Genomic DNA, 25,690 nt, shown 5'->3' with positions numbered 1-25,690 from the left:
ACCTCTGGGGAGGATTTTGGGGGTCCTGGGAGGGGGTTGGGGTGCTGAGAGTGTGGGGACAAGTGGGGCCCCTCTGCTCTCCCCCTCATCTGTGCGCCCCAGGCTTTAGCAGAGCGATTACAGCGTAATCCCGGGGATTAACCGCGTGTAATCGGGGGGTTTAACCGTGCTGCCCCCCCCCAGCCTCACCAGTAATCCCCCCTCTGGGCAGGGGGGGGGCCCCATCTGCTCCCCGTTACCACTTCAGCAATCACACAGGGCAACATGAGCCCCCAGCACCATTCACCACCCAGCTGTGGCCCCAAACAAGCCAGATTCTGGTTTTTATGGATTCACAGAGTTTTTGATTGAGTTTGGGTGGTTCTTTGCCCCCTTTGCCCTCACCTTTCCCCTGGGGCGGGGGGAGGAAGCAGCTCTTTAACCCCAAAACAGGGCCCATGGGGGGGCACCAACGTTGGGCAGGTCCCTTAATTAAGTTTTAATTAAGATGCAGGGAATGGATTTTCTCCTGCAGGTTCACCCCGAGCTGTTTTTAACATCAAGCAGCAGCACTGGAGCCCCAGAAACACCTGCGGGGCTCCAAGAACTCACCCCCCCCCCCCAAAACTTACAGCCCCCCAGGGCAAGGAAAGAATGAGACGCAGCGAGGGGCAGCGAGGAGAAAGAGCCAGCTTTAATCTGCGCAGCACCGGCCCCGCAAGCTGCGCGACCCCTGAGGAGGTACGAAAAGGCACCTGAGGTTACGCCGCGCGCCCCGGGAGGAAGAGGACGGAGGAGCCGGTGAGGTCGTCACAGCTCCGAGAAGAGCGGCTGCTCCCGCACGCTGGCGCTGGCCATGACGGGGCTGCGGCTGGGGCTGGCGCAGGGGACGCGGGCGCTCACGAAGAAGAAGGGGATGTGGCTGATTTTCCCCGTGGACCAACACTGGAGGGAGGAAGAGGATGGGAGGAGGCAGATGAGTACAGGTGAGGGGACGACAGTCCAAGCGGCACCCTCGTCCTCCCTGTTATCCCAGCAAGGACGCCTTCCCCCCCCTCTCCGGGGAGGTTTTTCCACACCATGGGATCGATCTCCCTCGGGGAGGGCGATGGGGAACCCCGAGAATTGCTGCTGAAACCCGGGGGCCGCACTCACCACGGTGAGGAGGGCGCCTTTTGCAAAGCAGGGGTGGAAGGAGATGAGCTGGGGCTGCGCGCCGCGCTCACCTCGCAGGAAACCACTGCGGGGGGGGGGAAGGAAGAGCTGTGGTTAGAGCACAACTGCAGAGCGACATCAAAAAAAAGAGCAAACCCAACAAAAAACCGGGTGCTTTTGGCACACTCAGCAGTCAAGCAAGAGATGTTTGGGCTCTGCCAGGATGCAGCCCCAAGCAAAGGGTTTTGAGGTGGATAACGGACAATATCGCCAAAACAAAAGATATTCTGGGGCGTGGAAGTGCTCAAAGCAGCACGGGGCCGCAGCGGCTCTCCGCTCTTCCCCACCGCGCCCTGGGGAATTGCTGGTATCAAACCAACCCGAAACCCACCGCCACGCACCACGGCAGGAGCTCAAACACGGGGCTGTTGCGGGTACGAAACACAGCGATGACCGTCTGGCCCCCGGGAGTGTCGGGATGCCCTGCAGGAAGGAGAGAGGAGCAGCGAGGTTTTTTCCCTTGTCCGAGGGACGGCACGGACGGGCCCCCGGACGCCGAACTGGGGATGCGGAGGTCAGGTTTTTGCAGGGAAGAGGCTGGAGGCGGCTGGGCGCTGCGAGACTGGGGCTCCAATGACCCTTCGGTGATTTAACCCAGGCTCCGAGGTCTCGGGTAGCTAGGTTTGGCCGAAAAGGGTTTGGGCAACAGATGAGGCGGCTCCTTTGGGAACGCCCCAGCCTTTGAGGTGTGACGTGGGGGCCCCATCTCCCCAGGGTGAAGGTTATTTTCCATCCTAGCGCAGTTCCTGTGCCGAGAACCTCGCAGGACCTACCTGGAGGCGCAGAGGGGGGGCAGGTGCCAGCTACGGGAGTTCCGGTCCCCTCAGCTTTTTCCCCCCCACACCCCAGTTTCTTCCCACCCAGCTTTAAGCACAGAAGAAAAAAAAAAATTATTTGGGCACAGCAGCTTCAGCCGGTGGTGTGCAGGGAGCGAGCCTGAGGCAGCAGCATCCCCAGCACTGTGTTTCAGCGTTCCCTCAAAGGTCTGCTTTGTCTCGGAGCCGGACCCGTCCAGGAGAGCCTGAATAGCTCGATTATCCCAGGGGCTGCTCCGAGACACGGAGCCAGGAGGCCCAGTCGGGCTCCAGGCGGAATGTGGGCGCTGCGGGAACACGGAGACCTCGCAGGGAGGTCGGGAGAGGTGATTCATCCGACTGGAAGCGGGAAGGGAACTCGGACACGTCCCTCTCCGAAGGATACGGAGGAGCGGAGGGTGGGTGCTGCCTTCCCAACCCGGTTCCTCCTCACCCCCGTGGGGTTCGTGCCCCTCCTGCCCGCTGGAAGGGGGATTTCCATGGAAAGCCGAAGGCGGCGCTTACCTCTGATGATCACCGCCAGCCTCTCTCCGGTGGGATCCCACACCATGGAGTGAACTTCTCCTCCGATCCTGAAACCGGCACGAGCAGCAGTGAGCTGCCACCATCCCCAGCGCCGGCGGGGAGACAAGGACACACACCCCCCCGCCGTGTCGCCGTAGGACGCCGGGGGTGACCAGACCCACCTCTCCTCCCCGTAGAGCGTCTCGAAGGTGGTCTCGGACAGATCTGCCACGATAGAAGCCGTTTTCGAGCCTCCTACTTGCCCTTGCATCTCCCCTGAAACAAAAAAATCACAGGAACCGGGTCATTTCTGGTCTCCTGTTCAAATCACTGCCCTAAATCATACTTTTATTTCTAAAGCGATACAGGATTTATCTCTGTTTCTTAGAGCAGGTAGAGAGCAACGTGCTGCGATCCCAGCAGCATCTGTCTAGGTGTGGGACTGAGGACAGGGGTGGGTTTCCCCTCAAAAAACCATCAGGACCAGCTGCCTCCGGGGAGAAATAGAGCTACATGAGCTGGGCATTTAACCCACTGTAAAATTTCCCTGCAAACCGTTTGCGACCAAGATCATAGCGTCCTGCCTAAGTAAAAAAAAAAAAAAAAAAACCACACCACAAAACTGGGAAATGCAGCTAATGAGGGAAGGAAAAAAAAAAAACATCTGGCCCCAGCCAAAAGGAAGAGGATCGCTTGGGGAGCAGCCACCGGCTCGGGTGGACTCACCCCTGTACTCGGAGAAGGACAAGGAGTAGATGACGGACTCTCCCAGCACCGTGAAGAGCAATCGGCTGCCGTCAGGGCTCCAGCACCCCGTCTGCGGGACACAGAGCCACGTTAACGCCCGTTAGCCGGGCCGGGGAGGTGGCAGCTCGTCGGGGACTTTTTCGAGCCAGCTGGAAACGGGGGAGTTTTAGTAAACCACCGTACGTGACCCCGAGGGCCTCAGAGGAAACGTCTGACCCGCGTGGGTGGGAAATGCCCCCGTTCTACCTGGCAGCGTCCTTTGATGGTGGGCCACCGCTCGCACGTCCACATCTGAGCCTCCCACACTCTGGAAGAGAGACAGACCGAAACGAGAGGGATAAATTCCTGGGATCTGCCCCAATTCCGCTGCTCCAGGAGGAATCGGAGACGTCAGACCCGACTACCCACCCGTTCTGCCCCCCGCCGCATCGGATGGGGTAGGAGTGGGAGCAGTAAGGACACAAAGCATGCAGATCCGCTTGGGTTTGGAGCGAACAAAAAGGATAATAAGGGCTGAAATAAAACGTTTTTGCGGGCAGGGAGCTCACCTGAACACCGCGGAGGGCGTGGCCGCCAGGACCTTGCTGCCGTCGGGTGACCAAGCCAAGTACGTGACACCACCGCCCCCAAACCACTGCAGCTGGACGCAGTTTTCGGTGGACACATCCCATACCTGGTGGAGGGGACGACGAGGAGGGTAACGACACCGGGACCCGAATGCCGACCAGGTAGTTAGCACAGCCTTGGGGTCATTTTTACGTGGATTAGGCAATACAGAGCGATGCTTTCAGATCTAATCAAATTCAGGAGCTGCCTAATCCATCCTCCGAGAAAACGCTGCCCGTCCCCAGCCAAACCGTCCCTCGGTGACCCCGCAGCGGGTGTCCCAAATGCCTCTTACCAGCATGGCCGTGTCAACCGGTGACGCCGAAAGCAGCAGCTCCCCACTGGGAGCCCACGCCAGGCTGGTGACGGGGCTGTGACCCGGGTAGGACAACACCTGAGCGCAGCCGGATGACGGTCTGGAGGGCAGGAGAAGGAGAAACCACCGTGGTTAATCATGGCAAGGGCTGGCCCACATGCCACCGAAAGCCAGCACGGCGTCCCCTCTGACCCAGCACCCAAACGGGCTCACAACACCCCCACGGCAGGGCCGGGGAGACACGTGGGGCCGTCACCTTGTGGAGAGGGAGGTGGGATCCAGGTGCCACACCAGGACGCAGCTCTGGCAGGCGACGGCGAGGATGGAGGCGCAGAGCGGCTTCCAGGCCATGGCGGCCACGTTCCTCTGCAGGCGATGCTTCAGCGAGGGGATGGTGGCGCTGCCGGAGAGGAGGGAAGTGTGACAGGAGGAAAAAAAATGGGGGATCAAGAGTCGTCATGCAGCCCGAGGTGGGCCAGGGGCCATCTCCCAGTGTCCTCTCTCCAGCTCTGACCACAGTGGGGGGCTAAAAGCATAGTGGGAAGGGGGAAATGCGCCCCACCGTGACCTGCTTCCATGGGGGGGGGAAACAGAGGAGATCCCAGCCAGGTGACACCGGCACCGTGCCGTGAGCCAGAGCACACCTCGTGCGATTAAACGCCGTGCCCCGTGCCGCCCACGGCCCGACCCCGGGGTGGGAGATGGCATTTGCTGGCTTGAAATCCCAGCTGGGGGAGAACGCCTCGGCGGGGAGGCGCGGGAACGGCTGCAGGGCCAGCCGGCAGAGTCTTCTCCTGAGGAGGGCTTTGCATGCCCCGGGGGAGCAGGGAGACCTGGAGGAGAAAGGAGACTCAACAACAGCAGCCAGACCGCGTGCTGCTGCAGCCTGTGCCCGCCCGGGCTGGCCCCAGGAGCTGCAGAACAGGGAGGGGAAAATAAAATTAAAAAAAACCAACAAAAAACCAAGCTTAAGGCCAGGGATTTTCCAGAGATGTCCTTGCAGAGCTCCTGCTATGCAGCAAGAGGGTCTGGGGACAGATGGTGCCGGCGAGAGCAAAGCCGGAGCGAAGGCCGAGGCGTTGGGGGGAATCGGAATGTGCTGGAGGTGTGCGAGGGGGTGAAGTGGGGAGCAGGGGGAGCAGCCCCCGAGGAACGGCACCTCCCTCACCTGGTGGAGTTGTAGACGCGAATGGAATCATCCAGAAGAGCCACGGCAAACTTGCTGGTGTGGGGGTGCCAGGCGAAGGCGCGGACAGTGCAGCCGGCCCTGGGAGGAGGGACGGGGCAGGGTGAGGCGCGCCAGCAGCGTTTCAGGCTCGAGGCGGCGGTGATGGGTGCTCAGGCACCGGGTGTGACCACCCAGCAGCCCCCCCAAGGCCAACAAACGCGGTTCCCAGCCACCAGTGAAATAAAACTTCCTTTTCACTGCTGAGCACGACCCTTTTCTCTGATAAATTCCCCATTCCCAGCAATTATTCCCAGGGCTCTGCCGGGGGGGCCGGTTAACGAGCAGTCGGGGGTCGGTGTTTGAAGGAATTTTCCGAGCCCTGATCTAGTTTAACACCGTTTCCCCCACGTGCGTCGGGCCGTGCTTTGCCTCTCACCGTCGTACACAAACTGGGGCGGGCAGAGACAACGGGGAAATATCTGCCCTGACGTCTGTCCGATGGAGAGGCCGAGCACGTAAAAACCGAGGTGCTGCTGTGCCCGCGCCCCCCCACCCTGAGTTTCGCGGACACCCAGGCACTCACCAGTCCACTGCCTGGGAGAACGCAGCGATCATGTCCTCGCTGGTTAGCTTCAGGGGAGAAGGGTGAACACTGAGCGGGCAGCGCACGCGAGAGCGGAAGGTGCCTCTGGTACGGCAGGGAGGACCCCCCCCAGTACCCAACTCCCCCCTTTCTCTCTCCCCCCACCTCAATTTCGGTCCCTCTTGGAGCACTCTGCTCTCCTAATGCCTTTCCAGCACCCGTTCTCCTCTCTTTGGTGAGGAAAATCTGCAGCGTTTTTAGCTGGGCACCACCAGGAGGAATACTTTTGCCATGTTTTCAACCGGCAAGCGCCCACCCGCCATCCAAACCAGCTGGAAAAGCATCGTCCCCGCCTTCCCGAGCAGGGGGGTTAAACCCCAAAAAGACTGACCGAGAGGTGGGGGAACAGGGAGCCATGCAGCGAGGAGAGCCAGTGGCACACGGCCAGCGTGTAGCTCGAGCCCGTCTTCGCCCACTGCAGCCCTGCAGAGAGAAAAAGGATCGTCAGAGCTCGCACGGTCTCCAACGAGACGCCCGGCAAGCGGAGGAAGTGCGCCAGGCCGGGAGCAACGGGCAGAGGGACGGATGCAACGGAAAAGGGGACGAAGGGAACCAAGGGATCAACGCGAGACCCAGGAGATCTGCGGGTCCTCCGCGGCCAGCCCGGACTCACCCTCCTCCTCGGCGCTGGCGATCTCCTTCAGCACCCCACAGAGCCCCACGTCCCGCCTGCAGCGCAAACCTCGGTCACCCCGCGTGCCGGTGACACCAAACCCAGGCCGCCTCTCCCCCCCCCCCCACCCCACCCCAGCTCCCCCACCCCCAGCTGTGCTGTGACCCCCCCAAACCCTCCCAGACTGGGGTGTTACGGGGGGGCCCCGCCGCGCTCCAGGGCCGAGGGGCCGCAGGACAGGTACGGGGAGGAGGGTGCGAGGCACCGGGGCAGCGCCCGGCTTTGCCTCCCCGGGGTCTGGCTGGGGGGGGGGGGGGATATTTTGGGGGGGGGGGGGTGTTCGTGCACTCACCAGGCACTGAGGCACCTCTTCCAGAGGGACTCGCGGTGGTGGATGAAGGCCGGGCGGGCGCTGTGCTCCAGCCGGCTGGGAGCCTTGAGGCTTTCCTTGGGCAGGCTGAGGGCGGGCAGGGCGGCCAGCTGCGGGGGCGGGGGGGGTCCCAGTGCGATGCGATGAAAGGGGGGGCGGGGGCGAAGAGACCCCCAAAGCGTCGGCCCGGGGGGGGGGAAGGAGGGGCCGGGGGGGGGGGTGTGGGAAGGATGGGGAGGGACCGCCCCATCCCGGGGGCACACACGGACACGCGTTACCGCGGGGCGGGCCGGGCTCACCTGGCTCTGGAAGGCGAGCGGGAGCTGCTCGCAGAGGCGGCCGCAGAGCAGCGCGTTGTTGAACTCGTAGAGGGTGATGTCCCCGGGGGGGGGCGGCGGCGGGAACAGCCCCAGGGAACACATCGTGCCGCGGGCGGAACGCGCTGAGACACCGGCACCCCCCGAGAGGCCGGGTCAGCCCTTGGCCGGGGCCCCCCAGGCCCCCCCGAGCCCCCCGGGTCCCTCCTGCCCCCCCCCCGGCGCCCCTCACCCGTTTCCCGCCTCCCGCGGACGGGTCCCGCCGAGGGCCAATCCCTTCCGCGGCCGTGAGGTCACGCGGGGTGGGGGGGGAATTAAAAGGGACGCGGTTCCGGTTCGAGCACGGGGGGGGGGGGGGGGGGCGGCACCACACGGCACCCCTCCCCGCCCCCCTCCCCGCCCCCCGTGGGTCTGCCTCTACGGTGACTGGAGGACTCGTTCTTCGGTGAAGTAGGGGCTCCCCCACTGTAAGGGGGGGGAGGGTGGTAAATGGGAGGGTCCACCTGTGGGGATGCGTTGCCACTTTAAGAGAGGCGGTGGGCCCTCCCCACAGAGGGGGCGGGGAAGCGGCGCGTGGCGCCGGTGGCTCACGTGGTGTCCGCGCGGGACATCCCCCCCGTGTCCTGCCCCCCCCGTGGGGTCCCCGGGCACCCCTCGCACCCTGCTCCCCCCCCGTGCCCCCCCCCCGTGCACGGCCCCGTGGGGTGCCCCTCGCTCCGTGGGTGCCCCTCTACACGGGTCCCGTGGGTGCGGCCTGTACCTGCCTGCGCGTGAGCCCCGTGGGTGCCCGTGTCCCACCCGTGCCCAGGTCCCGTGGGTGCGTGGGGCATGTGTGTGTGTGTGTCCCCAGCTCATCCCCAGGTCCCGTGGGTGCCCACATCCCCCCCACCCCGTGCCCAGGTCCCGTGGGTGCCCACCCCCCCCCCCCAGAGCAGCGGGTGCTGCCCCCCCCAGCCCAGCCCCCCCTCTTTGCCCCCCCCCCCCCAATTTCCCTTCCCCTCCATTTTCGAGTCCCTTTTATTACATCGATCTCTCTGGTTTCCTTAGCGGCCGCAGAAGTTATTTTAATTTTTTCAGGATATTAAATAAAGGCTGCGGCGGTTGGGGGGGGGGGCTGTGGCGGGGGGCCCTGCATTCCTCCCCCGTTACGAGTGGGGTGCGATGGGAGACGACGGGGTTTGGACGGCGCCGACGGCGGAGCCACCGAAGGGCCACGGCGGGAGCTGGCACCCACCCCCCTTTTTCTCCCCCCCCCCCAAATAAACCCCCGTGGGGTAACGAGGGGGGGAAATGGAAGAAAAAAAAGGGGGGGGGGTGTGTTCTTTTGGGGGGTTGTTGGATGGGTTTGGGCTCCGTGGTTTGGGAGGCTCCGGGCGGTCGAGCCCTCGGTGGCCACCGGGTCGGGGTTTGGCTCGTGGGACGGTCTCGTTGGCACCGGCCCACCCACGGCGAGCGGGTGTTTTTTTTTGGGGGGGGGGGGGTGAAACACTCCAAAAAGAGTAAATCTGTGTCCGCGGGGGGAGCAGAGTTGGGGGGCTGCAGGGAGAGCTGGCACCGCCACCCCGAATTCCCCCGGGTGCCATCTCCGTCCTCCTCCGTGGCGCTGGGTCTGGCCGCGCCGGTGGCACCGGGCCGCCCTCGTGCCTCAGTTTCCCCACCCTGCGTGGGGGGGTGGGCAGCGTGTGTGTGTGTGTCCCCTCCCCAGGGACCCCGGGGGTCCTGGCCAGCTCTGCGGAGCCACGGCCAGGGGTGGCACCCGGGTCCCCGCCACGCTGGCACGGGGACCTGCTCCACGGGGTGGTGGGTGCCGGCAGCTGCCCCCCCCGCTTTGTTCTGGCGCAGGACCCCGTTTCCGCCTCCCTTTGCCTTTTTCCGTGGCTTTTTCGGTTGGGTTAGTTGGGGTTTGGTGGGGTTTTTTTTTCAGAAAAGCCCCAAACCGGCGCTGGGCGCATCAAAGGGCTGGCGGGAGCCCAGGGCGCCGGGGAGGGGTGCTTGGGGGGGGGCGGTGGGGTCCCCGCCAGCCCGCAGCGCCCAAAATTGGGGTGTCCTCGGGAACACGTGGCCCCGCCGTGTGCCCGCGCGCTGCCACGTGGCTCCTGGCCGCGATGCTGCTGGGGGGAAACTGAGGCACGGGGCAAGGCTTGGCTGAGCCAGGCGGGGGCTGCGCACACGCGTGTTCCTGTGCACACGCATGTTCCTGTGCACACGCGTGTTCCCGTGCACGGATGTTCCCGGGGACACGCGTGTGGCCGGCTGGGGTGGATGCGTGGGGCGGGGGCACACGCGTGTGCGGGGCGAGGCCGGCGCGATGGGTGCTGGGGCGTGCGGGGTGCTAAAGCTCCGTTGGGTCCCCGAAAGCGGCTTGGGGCGGTCCCTGAGCCTGGGGACAGGGGGGTGTGGGGCCACAGGGGCCTGGGGCCACGGGGGCCGGGAGGAGCCAGCGGCGCGGGGCTACGGAGGACCCCCGGGATGGGGGGGACAAGGGGACAGAGCCGGGCTGACCCCAACCCCACTCAGCTCCCACCGCCCCCCCTGAGTGGGGCCACGTCCCCTCCGTGCCTCAGTTTCCCTCTGAGCACTGAGCGCCGCAGCAGAGGAAGAGCGTGGGAGGAAGGCAGAGCCCATCCCTGTGATGAAACCGCCCGGTCTCAGCCCCCCCCGCCCCGGCGCAGGAGAAGGGGGCGCGGCTCCGCTTTCACGCCTTAGCAATCCCTTTATTGCTTATTGGGGTTTTTTTTTGGGGGGGGGGGGGCAGCCAGCTACAAAAAGGAGGGGGGGTACATTAGTGCCTAACGAACTGGGCGTGCTAACGAGGCCGGGGGCGGAGGAGAAGGGGTGAACCCTGTCCCTGAGCTCTGTGCGGGGGCGCGAGGCGGCCGGCGAGGATTTGGGGGTGAGAAGATGGGGGGAGGGGGGAGAAAAAAGGGGGGGATCTCACCTAGACACCCCCCCCCCCCGGCAAGCCCCAGAGTGCTCAGAGAGCCCCCCCATAATTTAAGACATAAATTATAATTGCTAACGAGGAGCTGCCGCCAGCCCCGGGGGGGGGGTGTGGTGGGGGAAATGCAGGGCTTTGGGGGGGGGGGGGGGCAGCACCCCATAATAAATATCCCCAGCGGCGCAGAGGAAGATGAGGATGGAGGACGAAGGCTCAAATCTCCAACAAACTGCTGGCCTCGGGGCTACCGGCGTCTTTACCGGGAGAAGCCGGAGGCTGCCGAGGAGAAGCGGGGGGCTGCTCCCCGTTACCGGCGGGGTTGGGTTTGGGGGTGCCGCTTTCGGCGTGGGTCTTCTGATGTTTGCTGAGATGATCGCTACGGGTGAAACGCTTGCTGCAAAGGAGACAGGTAAATTTTTTTTCCCTCGTGTGGGTACGGACGTGGCGTTCCAGCTCGTCGGAGCGGGTGAAACGTTTGCCGCAGAAAAGCCAGTTGCAGACGAAGGGCCGCTCGCCCGTGTGCCAGCGCAGGTGGGCTTTCAGGTGGGACGCTTTGCCGTACACCTTCCCGCAACCCGGAATGTGGCAACTGTGAACCGGTTTTCGTCTGGATCCACCCGGACCCCCCAATCTTTCCAATTCTTGACAATTAGGACAATCGCAGGCCGGCCGACCACCTAACGAACCGCCGCGGGGTCCCTTAGGGGTTTCGCCCGGGTTGGTTTTAGGGGCGGGAGGTGCGGAGGGGTTATTGGTGTAGGGTGGGGGGTTGAGAGCCCCGAAATCGGAGCCGTAAGCGGGAAGCGGGGGGCTGAGGGTGGGCTGGCCCTGCAGAGAGCCCTGCAGCCCCTCGGCGCCCGCCGGCCCCCCCAGCCAGCCCCCGTTGGGGTGCACGTCCCACCAGGAGGGTGCCGCCGGCCCCGAGCCCCCCGGCAGCCCCCCGCCGATGCCGCCCTTGTACCAGGAGCCGTAGGGATGCGGCATCTCCAGCGAGGGGTAGACGCCCGGCAAGCAGTCGCCCGGCGGGTGCCCCTTGGCCGTCACCACCACGGGGGCACCCAGCACCTCCTGGGCACCCGTGGGTGCCGGGAAGGGGTGGCCGAAGGGGCCGTAGTCGGGGCCGTAGGGGCCGGGCGATGCCTGGGGGCTGGCGGAGGGCGAGAGCAGCCCCGGGGCGCTGGGGAAGGCGGCCGTGTAGGAGTCACCCATGGCGGCGGTGGGGGGGACACGGGTGGGAGCACCCTGAGGCGGTGGGGACGGCGTCAGCGGAGGCACGGGGCCATGGTGCCCGGCAGCCTGCGGGAAAGAGGGAAACGGGTGTTAGGGTGCTGGGGGGTGGAAAGAGGGGGTGCTGGGGGGGCACCCGGTGCAATGGGGCACCCGGTGTTGGGGTATCAAGGCCCACGGGGCATCCAGCGCAGTGGGGCACAGCCCCGTGGGGTGCCCCGGCATCACAGGGCACCCAGCCCCGCGGTGACACCCATCACCTCCCTCCCCACCCCCTGTGCTCCCCCGCTCCTCCGTGCCTCAGTTTCCCCTCCCTAGAGCCGAGAACACCCCGGCCCCACCCTCAGAGTGGCAGCGGCCCCGCAGGGGATTCTCCGAGGGCTAATAGCAGGGTTGTGCCGGCGGCGGGGGGCCCCCTCCCCGCCGCCTCCTGGCCTCCCCCCCCGCTCCCAATCTCGGCTCCTTCTGCTTTTATGGCCTTTTAATCGAATTACGCTGTGGCCTCCCCCCTCCCCGGCGACTTCCTCTGCTTTTATGCCCTTCATGGCTTTCAGCTGCCGCGGGCTGAGACCGGGCGTCACGAGCTTCCCCCCCCCATCACCCCGAGTTTTTCCCCTTATTTTATTTTTTTTTAAAACTTTATCCCTCCCCTTCACCCATTTTGTGGCTTTTCCAGCTTTTTTTTGGGGGGGGGGGAGGGGTGTCCCCCCCCCCCTCCCTCCCTTCCTCTTACGCCGTGGTTATTGCGCCTATTTTTAAGCCGGCCCCGGCTGCGGCCGCAGCGCGCTCCCGGTTTTCCAAGGATAACAAGGGCCAGGCCTGTGCCCCGGGAACGCTGCCCTGCCGCGAGAGCCGAGGTAATTAAAACCAGGGCGAGCGTCTAACGGAGGCACGCTTAAAATAGTGTAAACCTCCCATAAATCAGCTCCGCTTGCGCTGGGAAATTAGGAGCAGGGCAGGCGCCCCGGGGAGCCGGGAGCTGCGGGCTGAGAACGGCGCGAGCTCAGTGCATGAGTGGCTGTTGCAGTTGGTGGCAGCTGGTGGCTTCGCTGGTTCTCTGGGGGGGACCCCGACCCCTCCTGTGTCCCCTCTGCTCCAGAGCGGGGTGGGACGGGTCTAGCCCCTGCTCTGGGGGGGTCCCCGGTCCCCAGTTCCCAGCCCCTTGGCCCTGACCCCCAGTGCCCGGTTCCTGGTCCCCAGTCCCTGTCCCCTGGTCCCCAATCCCCATCCTTGACCTCCAGTCCAATGTCCCCAAACCCCAGTCCCCGATCCCCCAGGTCGCCAGTCCCTTGTCCCCAGACCCCAACCCTGGTCCCTCGTCCCCCATTCCCCAAGTCCCCAACTCCAGGTCCCCAAACCCCATCCCTTGTCCCCAATCCCTTGTCCCCATCCCTTGTCCCCAAACCCCATCCCTTGTCCCCAACTCCAGGTCCCCCAACCCCATCCCGTGTCCCCCTCCCTGATGCGCCACTGCCCCCAGCCCCGACCCCAGCGGGTGCCCCCTCAGCCCCTGCCTCAGTTTCCCCCGCCACCGCGCCCACGAGCCCCCCCCCGTCCCGTCACCTGGGGCCCTGGCTCCCCCTGCTCGCACGGTGAAGCTGTCCCCAACGAAGGGACAGTTTGGGGCAGAGGTGGCACTTGGCACCGTCCCCGTGTCCCTGTCCCCTCCCTGGGGATGGCGGGGCGCAGGTTCTGTTGGGGTGGGGGACACTGGGGCACAGGGACGGTTTGGGGGAGGATCGGGCCCCACGTAGGGATGAGGGACCCCGTCTCCTGGTCCCCACGGCTCCAAGGGACCGCGGTGGCCGCTGGTGTCAGCCCGGTGTCCTCTGGGGACCTGGCTGTCCCAGGGTGGCCCTGTGCCACGGACGGACGTGGCCCCGTCACCAGGCTCGGGGTGCTGTGGCTTTGGGGACAGACGTGTCCCCGGGGGGTACCAGACCCCCAGGGAGGGATATGTCCCCATCGGCTGGTCCAGGGGTACCGTGGCCCTGGGGACAGACGTGTCCCCATGTCCGGGGTGCGATGGCCCTGGGGATCGACGTGTCCCCAACGGCGGGTCCCAGGACACCGCGGCCCCATCCGCCCCTTGCCAGCACCCAGGGCACAGCACCCCAGGGTGCCCCGGTGCCGCAGGACCCCGGCGGTCTCTGGGCTGGGTGCTGGTGGCCGGTGCGGCGGTGGCAGTGGTGACAGGGTGGGGCTGGGCGGGGGGGGACACCCGTCTAGGAACAGCCACAAAGTCCGGAGGCTGAAAATATCCCTGGAGCCACAGAGCCCCACGCCCCGACACCTGGGTCCTCAGTGGCGTGGGGAGGGGGGGGGTCCCCCTTCTCGGGGGCGTCCCATGTCCCAGGGGACCCTTCCTGACTCGAGGGGGTCTCCTTTCCCTGGGGGGGTCCTGTCCCAGAGGGTCCCTGTCCCGGGGGACCCCCCCATGCTGGAGGGGGTCCTTGTCCCGCAGGGTCCCTGTCCTGAGTGGGGGGGGTCACCCTCCCCAGAGGGTCCCTGTCCTGGAGGGTCCCACATCCCGAGGGCTCCCCCGTTCTTGTGGGGTCCTGTATCCCGGGGGTCCCTGTCCCGGGAAGGGGGGTCCCCCATCCCAGAGTGTCCCGGCCCCGGGGGGCTCCCCCATCCCCAGAGGTTCCCTGTCCTGGCGGGTCCCGTACCCTGGGGGTCTCCCCCCACCCGGGATCAGGTCCCCCACCCCACAGTCCCGTATCCTCAGAGTCCCGGGCGGGGGGGGAATCCACATCCCGTGGGGTCCCGTATCCTCAGAGTCCCGGGGGGGGATCCCCCATCCCCTGGGGTCCCTGTCCCGGGGTCCCTGTCCCGGGGCTGGGTGTCCCCCATCCCGAGGGGTCCCTGTCCCGGGGCTCCTCACCGCGCTCCGGGGCTCCGCGGGTCCGGGGATGCCGGGGGTGGGTACCGGCCGCGGGGATGCAGCTGTCGGGGTGTCCCGGGGTGGCGGTGCCGGGGTGTCCCGGTGTCCCGGTGTCCCGGGGCTCGGTGCGGGAGGGAGGGAACGCCGCGGCGGCTGCCCGCCCCGCTGTGCCGCTGCGGCGGGGCTGGGCCGGGCCGGGACCGGGGCCGGGAGCCCTGCCCCGAACCGCCCCTCGGCGGGGGGGGGACCGGGGGGGTCGAGGGAAGGGAGGGCAGGGGAAGGGGAAGGGGAAAGAGGAAGGAAAAGGGGGGGGGGGGGAGGAAAAGAGTCTGAGGAAAAAGAACAAGGGATTGGAAGAAGGGAAGAAATTGGGAAGGGAAAGGAGAAGGGAAAGGAGAAGGGAAAGGAGAAGGGAAAGGAAAGGAAAGGAAAGGAAAGGAAAGGAAAGGAAAGGAAAGGAAAGGAAAGGAAAGGAAAGGAAAGGAAAGGAAAGGAAAGGAAAGGAAAGGAAAGGAAAGGAAAGGAAAGGAAAGGAAAGGAAAGGAAAGGAAAGGAAAGGAGAAAGGAGAGGAAAGGAGAAAGGAGAAAGGAAAGGAGAAAGGAAAAAGGAAAGGAGAAAGGAAAAGGAAAGAAAAGGAAAAAGGAAAAAAAGGAAAAGGAAAGGAGAAAAAAGAAAAGAAAAAAGAAAAGAAAAGAAAAGAAAAGAAAAGAAAAGAAAAGAAAAGAAAAGAAAAGAAAAGAAAAGAAAAGAAAAGAAAAGAAAAGAAAAGAAAAGAAAAGAAAAGAAAAGAAAAGAAAAGAAAAGGAAAAAGAGTGAAGAAAAAAATTGCCAAGGGAGGAAGACAGGGAGGCTGAAGGCCGGAGGAGGCTGGGGGACAGGGACAGGGGACAGGGACAGGACAACACGCAGGAGGGGGAGAGAAGGGGAAGGGAGAGGAGGGGGAGGGAAGCACAGAGGGGCTGCACCGGCAGGAAGGGAAAGAGGAAAAAGGAAAGGGGAAAGGGAAGAGGCTGGGGAGAGGGAACGGGCAAAAGGGGCCAGGGAGGAGAGGGGGAAGAAAGGGCTGGGGAAGAGGAAGGGGATGGAAAGGGGAAGGGGATGGGAAGGGGAAAGGGAAAGGGATGGGATGGGAAGGGAACGGGGATGGGAAGGGGAAGGGAAAGGGGATGGGAAGGGGAAGGGCAAAGGGATGGGAAGGGGAAGGGGAAGGAGGGGGTGAATGGGAAAAGTGCTGGAAAGGAGGGAAGGGAAAAGGCAAAAGGAGGAAGAGAGGGACAGGGAGGGGAAAGGGAAGAAAGGGACAAGGGGGTGGGAGGGCCTGGGGGCACCTGAGGGCTTGTCACCCCGTCACCCCATCACCCCAGGTCTGTGGGTGTGAGATGGGGCGAAACCACCCCAAACTGGTGCCGATGGGGAGGGAGCAGGGGTGGGGATGAGGGTCTGGGCTGGGGACAGGGGCAGGACAGGGACGGAGCCGGGATGGGGACAAGACAGGACCCAGGATGGAGCTGGAGGTACCAGGGGTGGGGACAGAGCAGGAACGGGGACAGAACGGGACCCAGGATGGGAAGGGGGGAGCAGGGAGGGGAGGGGGACAGTGATGGGAGGGGAGGGGGACAGCGACGGGGACATGAGAAGATAGGTTGGGGGTACCAAGGATGGGGATGGGGACAGGATGGAGTGGGGACAGGGACGGGGGGGACCAGGGATGGGGATGGGGGTCAGGGATGGGGGAGAGCGGGGAGGGAATGGGCTGGGGGGCAGAGCTGGGGACAAGGGACACTCGCAGGGGAGCAGCGTTGGGGACAGTGGCACGAGGGGCCCTGGAGACGGGGCTGGGGATCCCCCCGTGCCTCAGTTTCCCCACTAAAGGGGGTTATTCCGCACACCTTTTTTCCCCCCACTTTTATTTCTTCCTCCTTTTTTTTTCTTTTTCCTTTCCCCCCCCCTCCTATTATCCCCTTTTCTTTTCAGTTTCCCCCTTTCCTATTTTTTTCCCCCGACACGGCCGTTTGGGAGCCAGCGGGGCCCTTTCCCAGCCCTGAGTCAGGGCTTTCCGCTCCGGAGCCGCCGGCGCCGCGGCCGCCCGCCGAAGGCCGCAACCACCGTCCCCCCCCTTCCCTTGTCGTCCCCCCCCCGCTCTCCTCACTGGGGCTTCCACTGCCCACAAACTGGGAGCAAACTGGGACGTCCGCTCCATCCCTCCTCTTCCTCAGCTGGCAAAGTGGGGACACCCCAGGGGATTTTGGGGGGGGGGGTGTCACGGGGGTTTGGCTCCCACTGGTATCCACCACGAGGGTTTGGTTCACCGGGGAGGGGGGGTGGGAGCCGCCCAAACGCCTGGGTGCCCTAGATGGGGGTGCAAATCGGGGTTCGGGTCTCCCACCGGCTCGGGGGGCTGCGGCGGTGGCGGGGACCCCCCTGCCTTGCGTCCCCCGGGACCCTTCAAAGGCTGGCGGTCACCCGCCGAGGGGAGCAGGGGGGATGCGATGGCTGGCGGCGGCGGGGGCTGATTACAGGGCGGCGCCGGGCCCGGCCGCCCACGGGCCCCACGGCTGCACTCGGGGCCCCCGCAATTACCCGGGTATTTATACCCCGGCCGGACGCCTGGGCTGCTCGCGGGGGGAGCCGGGGGGAGCCGGGGGGGCCCCTTCCCCACGGCCCGGCTGCCAGCTCCGCTTCCCTCCCTCGGGTGCTCACCCACCAGCCCTCCCATCCCTCTCCCTCCTTCCCTTCCCCCTTCCCATCTCCATCCTTCCCCCCAGTTTAGGGGGGGTCTCAACCCCCCTGACACGAGTTTGGGGGGTCACAGCCCCCTGACATGAGTTTGGGGCAGGTCTCAGCCCCTCTGACACAAGTTTGGGGGGTCTCAGCCCCCGTGGCATGAATTTGGGGGTCTCAGCCCCCCTGACATGAGTTTGGGAGGTCTCAGCAGGACGGAGATCGCAGCCCCCAGGTAGGACAGAAGCGCCCATCATGCCACAGGATGGAGATGTCCCTGTCCCAGTCCCTGTCCCCATCCTGGTGCCTGTTCCCAGGGGCTACCCCCCCCACCCCGTAAGCGTGCCCCCCCCCGAGCAGAGCGCGGGGACCCAGGCGTCCTGCGGTAAAGCGGCAGCAGCTGGGCCGGGGGCACCACGGCCCTTCAAAGGGGAGCGAAAACCAGCCCACGAATCGCTTCCATGTGTGCGCGGGGGGGCACTGGGGATGGGGGGCACTGGGGATGGGGACTGGGGGCACTGGGGATGGAGACTGGGGGCACTGGGGATGGGGAGCACTGGGGATGGGGGCACTGGGGATGGGGGGCACTGGGGATGGGGAGCACTGGGAATGGGGACTGGGGGCACTGGGGATGGGGAGCACTGGGACTGGGGGCACTGGGGATGGGGGGCACTGGGGATGGGGAGCACTGGGAATGGGGACTGGGGGCACTGGGGATGGGGAGCACTGGGACTGGGGGCACTGGGGATGGGGGGCACTGGGGATGGGGAGCACTGGGAATGGGGACTGGGGGCACTGGGGATGGGGAGCACTGGGACTGGGGGCACTGGGGATGGGGGGCACTGGGGATGGGGGCACTGGGAATGGGGGGCACTGGGACTGGGGGCACTGGGAATGGGGAGCACTGGGGATGGGGACTGGGGGCACTGGGAATGGAGACTGGGGGCACTGGGAATGGGGGGCACCAGGACTGCAGTCCCCCCATGACAGCGTCCCCAAGCCCCACGGCAGGCCGCCAGCCGGGGGACACCGGGGTGGCCCCACACATCCGCACCCCGCTCGGCGACGGCCCCCGCGTCCCCTGCGGCCCTCGTCCCCCCCCCCGGCGCGCTCCGGCCCCCGGATGTTTCTTTTGCGGTCGGAGGCCCCGAAATAGCGGCGGCCCGAGCGCGTGTGGGTGCGCCGGCCATGGCTGCCAGCGCCCGCGGGCTCCAGCCGGCCGCGGGGCCGGGGGGGTGGCGGGGAGTCTCCGAGGGCTTGTAGCGGGGTTGTGCACCCCCCCCCCGCGCCCCGCTGGCTCAGCTTCCCACCCGTGTGAGGGACCCAGGGGTTCGGGTGACACCCCCCACACCCCCCAGCATCGCACCGGCCCCCCAAGTTCAGCCTTGGGTGGGGGGGACACACGTAGGGGCTGGGTGGACACATAGGGGCTGCGGGGATCTATAGGGTTTGGGGGGATCTATAGGGTTTGGGGGGGATCTATAGGGTTTGGGGGGACATGCAGGGTCTGGGGGGATCTATGGGGTCTGGGGGGGATCTATAGGGTTTGGGGGGACACGTAGGGGCTGGGGGGATCTGTAGGGGCTGGGGGGATCTATAGGGTCTGGGGCGACCCATAGGGCATGGGGGGACAGGAGGGGAATAGGGGGGATCTGGGGGTCCTGAGGGGTCCTAGGGGGACATGGGGGAGACTGGGGGGACCCAGGGGGACATGGGGGAGATTGGGGGGGCCATGGGGTCATGGGAGGACCCAGGGGGACATGGGAGAGATTTGGGGGGGCCATGGGGTCACAGGGGGACCCACAGGCACCAGGAGCACCTGGGGGGACCCAGGGGATCCAGAGGGACCCAAGGGGACATTGGGGCTGTGGGGGGACCCGTGGGTACCCCAAAAAGACGAGGGGGGCGGGCGGGATGTGTGCCGGGGGTCCCCGGGCCCGGGGAAGCCGGGGGCAGAGGTTGCCCAGGGCCGGGCCGTGCCCCCACCCGTGGCGTTTCCTTCCCGCCCTCTAATTATCCCCGGCCGGGCCAGAAATAACTGCGGTGGCCACGGGGGACAGGGCCGGCCCGTGGGGACGGACCCCCCGGGTGGCCGGGCAGAGCACGGGGTGACGGGGGTGGACCCCGGGTTCCACGGAGGGGCCCCCCGGTCTGCACCCCCCCCCGTCTGTCCCCCATCTGCCCCCACATCCGTGTCCCCACCCGTCTGTCCCCCACCCGTCCCCCATCTGTCCCCCCACTCATCCCCCCACTCATCCCCCCCCCGGCCCCCCCCGCCATGTGGCTCTCATTGCGCTGCGGTGCAGAAGCCACATCAAAGCGGCGGCGGCCGCGGGGGTGGCGTTGGGGGACCTGACCCCCCCTTCTCCAGCTGCCACGGGACCCCCCCCAAGTTGCCAAGAGACCCCCCCAGATCCTGCGCATCCCCCTCTATGCTGCCATGGTGCCCTGGGTCCCCCCCCCGGGCTGCCAAGGACACCTTCTCCCCCCCCCCCCGGCAATCTGGGCCACCCCCCAAGCCCTGTGAGCCCCCCCCCAGGCTGCCAGGGACCCCCCACGATGTCTGGGGACCCCCCCAAGCTGCCAGGGTCCCCCCCCCCAGCCCTGAGCCCCCCTTATGGTGCCCTGGGTCCCCCCATGCTGCCTTGGGTCGCCCCAGGTCCCCCCACACCCTGTGACCCCCCCCCAGGCTGTCAGGGACCCCCCCCTCCGGTGCCCCGGGCCCCCCCCGGGCCATGCCCTGTCCCTGTCCCTGTCCCTCCCGTCCCCGTCCCCGCGGTCGGGCCGGCCCTGGCTCGCGCCACGCTGCATTTCTGCGGTTCCCAACCCAAAATTGCTGGGAGTCGCCCGGCGTCGCCCTGATTCCTCCGCGGCCACGACCTGCGGGGGGGGGCTGTGCACCCCAGGCTGCCCCCCCTCCTGCCCCAGTGCCCCCCTTCCCTCCCGGACTGGGCCCAGTGCCTGTGTCACTCACCCCAGTGCCTCTGTGTCCCCCCAGACTGGTCCCAGTGTCCCCAGTACCCACCCCAGTACCCCCATTCCTCATCCCAGTCTCCCCATTCACTTCCAGACTGGTCCCAGTGCCCCCTCTCCTCATCCCAGTGCCTCTGTGTGTCCCCAGACCGGTCCCAGTGGCCCCATTCCCCCTCCCAGTTTGCCCCTGTACTGGTCCACCCCCCTGGCCGGAGGTGAGGGCTCCTCAGTGCCGTCCTGTGTCCCCAGCGCTGAGACTGATGGTGTGAGATGGGACAGGGACGGGGATGGGGACAGGGATGGGGACAGGGACAGGGGTGGGAATGGGACTGGGATGAGAACAGGGACAGGGATGAGGACAGGGACAGAGCTGGCACAGGGACAGGGTTGGGGAAAGAGAGGGTTGGGGACAGGGACGGGGCAGAGGTGGGGACAGGACAGGGACACTGACACAGCTCAGGACAGGGCAGGACCAGGGATGGGGACAGGAGCTGCGACAGGACAGTGACATGGATATGGTCGGGACAGGACAGGGATGGGGACAGGGATGGGGACAGGAGCAGGCACAGGACGAAGAATGGGCATTGACAAGGTTGGGGACAGGGGAGGGACAGGGACAGGAACAGGACGGGGTTAGGGACAGGACAGGACCAGGGACAGGACAGGACCCTGCTGGTGACAGGACACTGTTAGAGACAGGACAGGACCCTGTTGAGGCCAGGACAGGGCTGGGGACAGGGTTGGGGACAGGACAGGACCCTGTTGGTTGGTGACAGCCCAGGTTGGTGACAGCCCAGGCTGGGGACAGGGTTGGGGACAGGACAGGTTGGGGACATCCCAGGCTGGGGACAGGACAGCCCAGGCTGGGGACAGGTTGTGGACAGGACAGGCTGAGGACAGGACAGGGCAGGTTGGGGACAGGTTGGGGACAGGACAGGGCAGGACAGGACAGGTTGGGGACAGGTTGGGGACGGCCCAGGTTGGGGACAGGACAGGACAGGTCAGGTTGGGGACAGGACAGGGCAGGTTGGGGACAGGTTGGGGACAGGACAGGGCAGGTTGGGGACAGGACAGGTTGGGGACAGGTTGGGGGCAGGTTGGGGACAGGACAGGACAGGTTGGGGACAGGACAAGTTGTGGACAGGACAGGGCAGGTTGGGGACAGGTTGGGGACAGGACAGGACAGGTTGGGGACAGGACAGGGCAGGTTGGGGACAGGACAGGACAGGTTGGGGACAGGTTGGGGACAGGACAGGACAGGACGGGACAGGACAGGACAGGCTGGGAACAGGACAGGACAGGTTGGGGACAGGACAGGACAGGTTGGGGACAGGTTGGGGACAGGACAGGACAGGACGGGACAGGACAGGACAGGACAGGACAGGTTGGGGACAGGACGGGACAGAATAGGACAGGACAGGCTGGGAACAGGACAGGACAGAACAGGACAGGACAGGACAGGACAGGCCAGGACGGGATGGGACAGAATAGGACAGGACAGGTTGGGGACAGGACGGGACAGGACAGGACAGGACAGGCTGGGGACAGGACAGGACAGGACAGAACAGGACGGGACAGGACGGGACAGGACAGGACAGGACAGGACAGGACAGGTTGGGGACAGGACAGGACAGGACAGAACAGGACAGAACAGGACGGGACAGGACAGGACGGGACAGGACAGGACGGGACGGGACGGGACAGGACGGGACGGGACAGGACAGGTTGGGGACAGGACGGGACAGGACGGGACGGGACAGGACAGGACAGGACGGGACGGGACGGGACGGGACGGGACAGGACAGGACAGGACAGGACAGAACGGGACAAAACAGGACAGGACAGGACAAGACGGGACAGGACAGGACAGGACAGGACAGGACAGGACAGGACAGGACAGGACGGGACAGGACAGGACGGGACGGGACAGGACAGGACGGGACAGGACGGGACAGGACGGGACGGGACGGGACAGGACAGGACGGGACAGGACAGGACGGGACAGAACGGGACAGAACAGGACAGGACAGGACGGGACAGGACAGGACAGGACAGGACAGGACAGAACAGGACGGGACGGGACAGAACAGGACAGGACAGGACAGGACGGGACAGGACGGGACGGGACGGGACAGGACAGGACAGGACAGAACAGGACAGGACAGGACAGGACAGGACGGGACAGGACAGAACAGGACAGGACAGGACGGGACAGAACAGGACAGGACAGGACAGGACGGGACAGGACAGGACAGGACAGGACGGGACAGGACAGGCTGGGAACAGGACAGGACAGAACAGGCCAGGCCAGGACGGGACGGGACAGAATAGGACAGGACAGGTTGGGGACAGGACGGGACAGGACAGGACGGGACAGGACAGGACAGGACAGGACAGGTTGGGGACAGGACAGGACGGGACAGGACAGGACAGGACAGGACAGGACGGGACAGAACAGGACAGGACAGGACAGGACAGGACGGGACAGGACAGGACGGGACAGGACAGGACAGGACAGGACAGGACGGGACAGGACGGGACAGGACAGGACGGGACAGGACAGGACAGGACAGGACAGGACGGGACAGAACAGGACAGGACAGGACAGGACAGGACGGGACAGGACAGGACGGGACAGGACAGGACGGGACAGAACAGGACAGGACAGGATGGGACAGAACAGGACAGGACAGGACAGGACAGGACAGGACGGGACAGGACAGGACGGGACAGGACGGGACAGGACAGGACGGGACAGGTTGGGGACAGGACGGGACGGGACAGGACGGGACAGGTTGGGGACAGGACGGGACGGGACAGGACAGGCTGGGAACAGGACAGGACAGAACAGGACAGGACAGGCCAGGCCAGGCCAGGCCAGGACGGGACGGGACAGAATAGGACAGGACAGGTTGGGGACAGGACGGGACAGGACAGGACAGGACGGGACAGGACGGGACAGGACAGGACAGGACAGGACAGGTTGGGGACAGGACGGGACAGGACAGGACGGGACAGGACAGGACAGGACAGGACAGGACAGGACGGGCCAGGACAGGACGGGACAGGACAGGACAGGACAGGACAGGTTGGGGACAGGACAGGACAGGACAGGACAGGACAGGACAGGTTGGGGACAGGACAGGACAGGACAGGACGGGACAGGTTGGGGACAGGACGGGACAGGACAGGACGGGACAGGACGGGACAGGTTGGGGACAGGACGGGACAGGACAGGACGGGCCAGACGCCCCCGCCAGGCGGCAGCAGAACCCCGCGCCCGGGGGCGGCACCGACCGGCTGCGGCCACCAGGGGGCGCCAGCACTGGGGAGTGGGGGGGTGGGGGGTGAGGGGGGGAGTGGGGAGACTGGGGGAACTGGGGGAACTGGGGAGACTGGGGGGACTGGGGGGACTGCGGGGAACTGGGGAGACTGGGGGAACTGGGGGGACTGGGGGGACTGCGGGGAACTGGGGGAACTGGGGAGACTGGGGGAACTGGGGGAACTGGGGAGACTGGGGGAACTGGGGGGACTGGGGGGACTGCGGGGAACTGGGGGAACTGGGGAGACTGGGGGAACTGGGGGGAACTGGGGAGACTGGGGGGACTGGGGGAACTGGGGGAACTGGGGGGGACTGGAGGAGCTTGGGGGGGACCGGGGGGAACTGGGGAGACTGGGGGGAACTGGGGAGACTGGGGGAACTGGGGGTACTGGACGGGCTTGGGGGGGACCAGGGGGAACTGGGGAGACTGGGGGAACTGGAGGGGCTTGTGGGGGGAGTGAAGGCAACTGGGGGGGAGTAGGGGGAACTGGGGGAGACTGGGGGGACTGTGGGGAACTACGGGAGACCGGGGGGACTGGGGTGCTAAGGGGTGGGGGGCTAACGGGAGCCAGTGGGGTGCTACTGGGACGGGAGGGCAGTGGGATTAATGGGGGGCTACTGGGGGGGGGCTACTGGGGAGGGGGTCCCTATGGGGGTAATGGGGGGGCAATGGGGTGCTAATGGGGTTAATGGGGGGGTCTTAATGGGGGGCTACAGGGGGGTTAATGGGATGGAGATCCTGATGGGAGTCATGGGGTGTTGGGGGGGTGCTAATAAGGGGGGCCCTAATGGGGGGGGGGGGCCCTAACAGGGGGAGGGCCGGAGGAGGAGGCAGTCAAGACAGAGGCAAGTCAAGAGGGGAAACTGAGGCACGGGGGACACACACACCCACCCCCCCCACCCCAGCCCCCCGAGAGTTTGGTTTGACTTCACCTCCCCGGGCGCCTCTCTGCTCTTCCCCGGCCCTGGTTTCGTGACACCGGGGGGTTCCGCGGGGAGCGACGGCGATTTTCCGGCTGCGGGACAAAAGGAACGAGGCCAAAAAAAAAAAGTGGAAAACGTAAAGGTTACGGCCAAGGCGGCATCTGGCGGATCGACAGCCGGGGGGGGCTGGGGGGGGGCTCCCCACGCCATGTCCCCCCTTGTCACAGGGCGGTGGCTAGCGGGGGACACACGACAGCTTTGATGCTGGAAAACGTAAAAAAATGAGACATTAAACGTCGCCTTGTGTCCGTCCCCCCGTGTCATCGACCCTCGGGCCTCGTTTGCCTTCAAAACCCTCTTTTTTTTATAAACCAGGGGATTTTTGCTGTGAAATCCCCCCAAAGAAGTGGCTCCCCCCATGCCCAGAGCAGGGGTGAGGCCTGGAGCTCGCGCTTGCGGACAGGCCCAGGCGTCCCGGTGGTGACAGGCCTTGTCGTGACAGGGCTGGGCGCCGTGACAGGACGCGGGGCAGTGTCACGACAGGGACTCGAGGGTCCGCTGCGGTGACAAGGCCCTGGGGATATTTACATAGCGACGACGCCCCGCTGAGGGCCTGTGAGGACATGTCACGCCGGGATGGCGGCTGTCGCGACAGGGCAGCTCGTGACAGGAAAAGGTGACGGGGGGGGCGCGAAGAGCGGCCCTATCGCGACACGGCCCGGGCTACCGAGCCGGCGTGGCCGCCCTGGGGACGCCGCTGGGGCTTGGGGGCGCCCGGAGCCGGGGAAAGCGGCAGCCGCGGCCGGGGCGGAGCCAGCACCAAAATGGCGCCTTTTCCGCCACATTCCCGGCGCCGCCAAGCCGTCCCTCCAAGGGCGCAGCCCGGCCGATCGCCCCGCCTCCTCGCGACGCCCATTGGCCAGTTTGAGACGGATCGCCGTTTTCATTGGCGCGGCGTCCCGCCGCGGCCGACGCCTCCGAGTTAGGATTGGGCAACGCGGCCGTCAGTGTGCGAGCCCGCCTTCCTTCGCGTCACGCATCACGCGATCGGTTGGCGAGCCTGGCTGCCAGTCACTCCTTCGCCCCGCCTCCCCTCACCCATTGGCTGTGGCGCTCGCCCATCACGCCGCGGCCCACGCCGCCGCGGCCGCTCCCATACGGGGTCTCCCTGCGAGCCCGCGCGGGCTCCGATTGGCCCCCGCCTCCACCGGCCCTCCCCCTCCCTCTCCCCCATTGGCCACCGCCCGCGGCGCTCCCCCTCCCCCACGGGGCGGGGCGGCGGGGGCGGTACACCCCCCGCCTCCCTCCCCCCTCCGCCGGCCCGCCCTCGTTCCTTATCGGCCGCGCCGTCCGTCACTCTTCCGCCCGCGGCGGCTTTTCATTGGTGGACGCGGTGGCGGAGGCGGG

General features: G+C 66.0%; 2 protein-coding genes across 5 annotated transcripts; both read right to left on the bottom strand.

Annotated features, from left to right (window-relative positions):
* Positions 1-654: 654 nt before the first annotated feature.
* Positions 655-8,060, bottom strand: AAAS (aladin WD repeat nucleoporin). 4 transcript variants are annotated; one of them, XM_054806962.1, is made up of 17 exons: positions 8,054-8,060; positions 7,276-7,418; positions 6,959-7,086; positions 6,607-6,662; positions 6,325-6,416; positions 5,934-5,980; positions 5,351-5,449; positions 4,439-4,582; positions 4,162-4,282; positions 3,809-3,933; positions 3,507-3,567; positions 3,240-3,330; positions 2,696-2,789; positions 2,514-2,581; positions 1,536-1,617; positions 1,135-1,219; positions 655-924 (listed from the first exon to the last, which is right to left on the bottom strand). In XM_054806962.1, exons 2-17 carry the CDS (start codon positions 7,396-7,398, stop codon positions 790-792), a joined length of 1,551 nt encoding a protein of 516 aa, XP_054662937.1. In that variant the 5' UTR covers positions 7,399-7,418; positions 8,054-8,060; the 3' UTR covers positions 655-789. The 4 variants fall into 4 exon arrangements, with proteins under 4 accessions (XP_054662937.1, XP_054662936.1, XP_054662938.1 ...); XM_054806961.1 differs by lacking the exon at positions 8,054-8,060 and adding an exon at positions 7,526-7,580; XM_054806963.1 differs by lacking the exons at positions 1,135-1,219; positions 8,054-8,060 and having other exon boundaries at positions 7,276-7,497.
* A 1,991-nt stretch (positions 8,061-10,051) lies between these two features.
* On the bottom strand, positions 10,052-14,490 carry SP7 (Sp7 transcription factor). The gene is made up of 2 exons (XM_054807225.1): positions 14,343-14,490; positions 10,052-11,527 (listed from the first exon to the last, which is right to left on the bottom strand). The coding sequence occupies exon 2, from the start codon at positions 11,438-11,440 to the stop codon at positions 10,445-10,447; it is 996 nt and encodes a 331-aa protein (XP_054663200.1). The 5' UTR covers positions 11,441-11,527; positions 14,343-14,490; the 3' UTR covers positions 10,052-10,444.
* Positions 14,491-25,690: the final 11,200 nt, after the last annotated feature.

Source organism: Grus americana, chromosome 31 (assembly GCF_028858705.1).
Source record: "Grus americana isolate bGruAme1 chromosome 31, bGruAme1.mat, whole genome shotgun sequence".
Lineage (NCBI taxonomy): Eukaryota > Metazoa > Chordata > Aves > Gruiformes > Gruidae > Grus > Grus americana.
The sequence above is the reverse complement of the archived record's forward strand: the minus strand, read 5'-3'. Positions and strand labels throughout refer to the sequence as shown.

Bases quoted from the DNA above. Each gene is read 5' to 3' on its own strand.
- AAAS (XM_054806962.1), bottom strand. From the start codon at position 7,398: ATGTGTTCCCTGGGGCTGTTCCCGCCGCCGCCCCCCCCCGGGGACATC. The intron at 6,417-6,606 runs GTGAGTCCGGGC...TTCTCTCTGCAG, and splicing joins CGCCAGCGCCGAGGAGGAGG to GGCTGCAGTGGGCGAAGACG. The intron at 4,583-5,350 runs GTGAGGGAGGTG...CCTCTCCGGCAG, and splicing joins CGCGTCTACAACTCCACCAG to CGCCACCATCCCCTCGCTGA.
- SP7 (XM_054807225.1), bottom strand. From the start codon at position 11,440: ATGGGTGACTCCTACACGGCCGCCTTCCCCAGCGCCCCGGGGCTGCTC.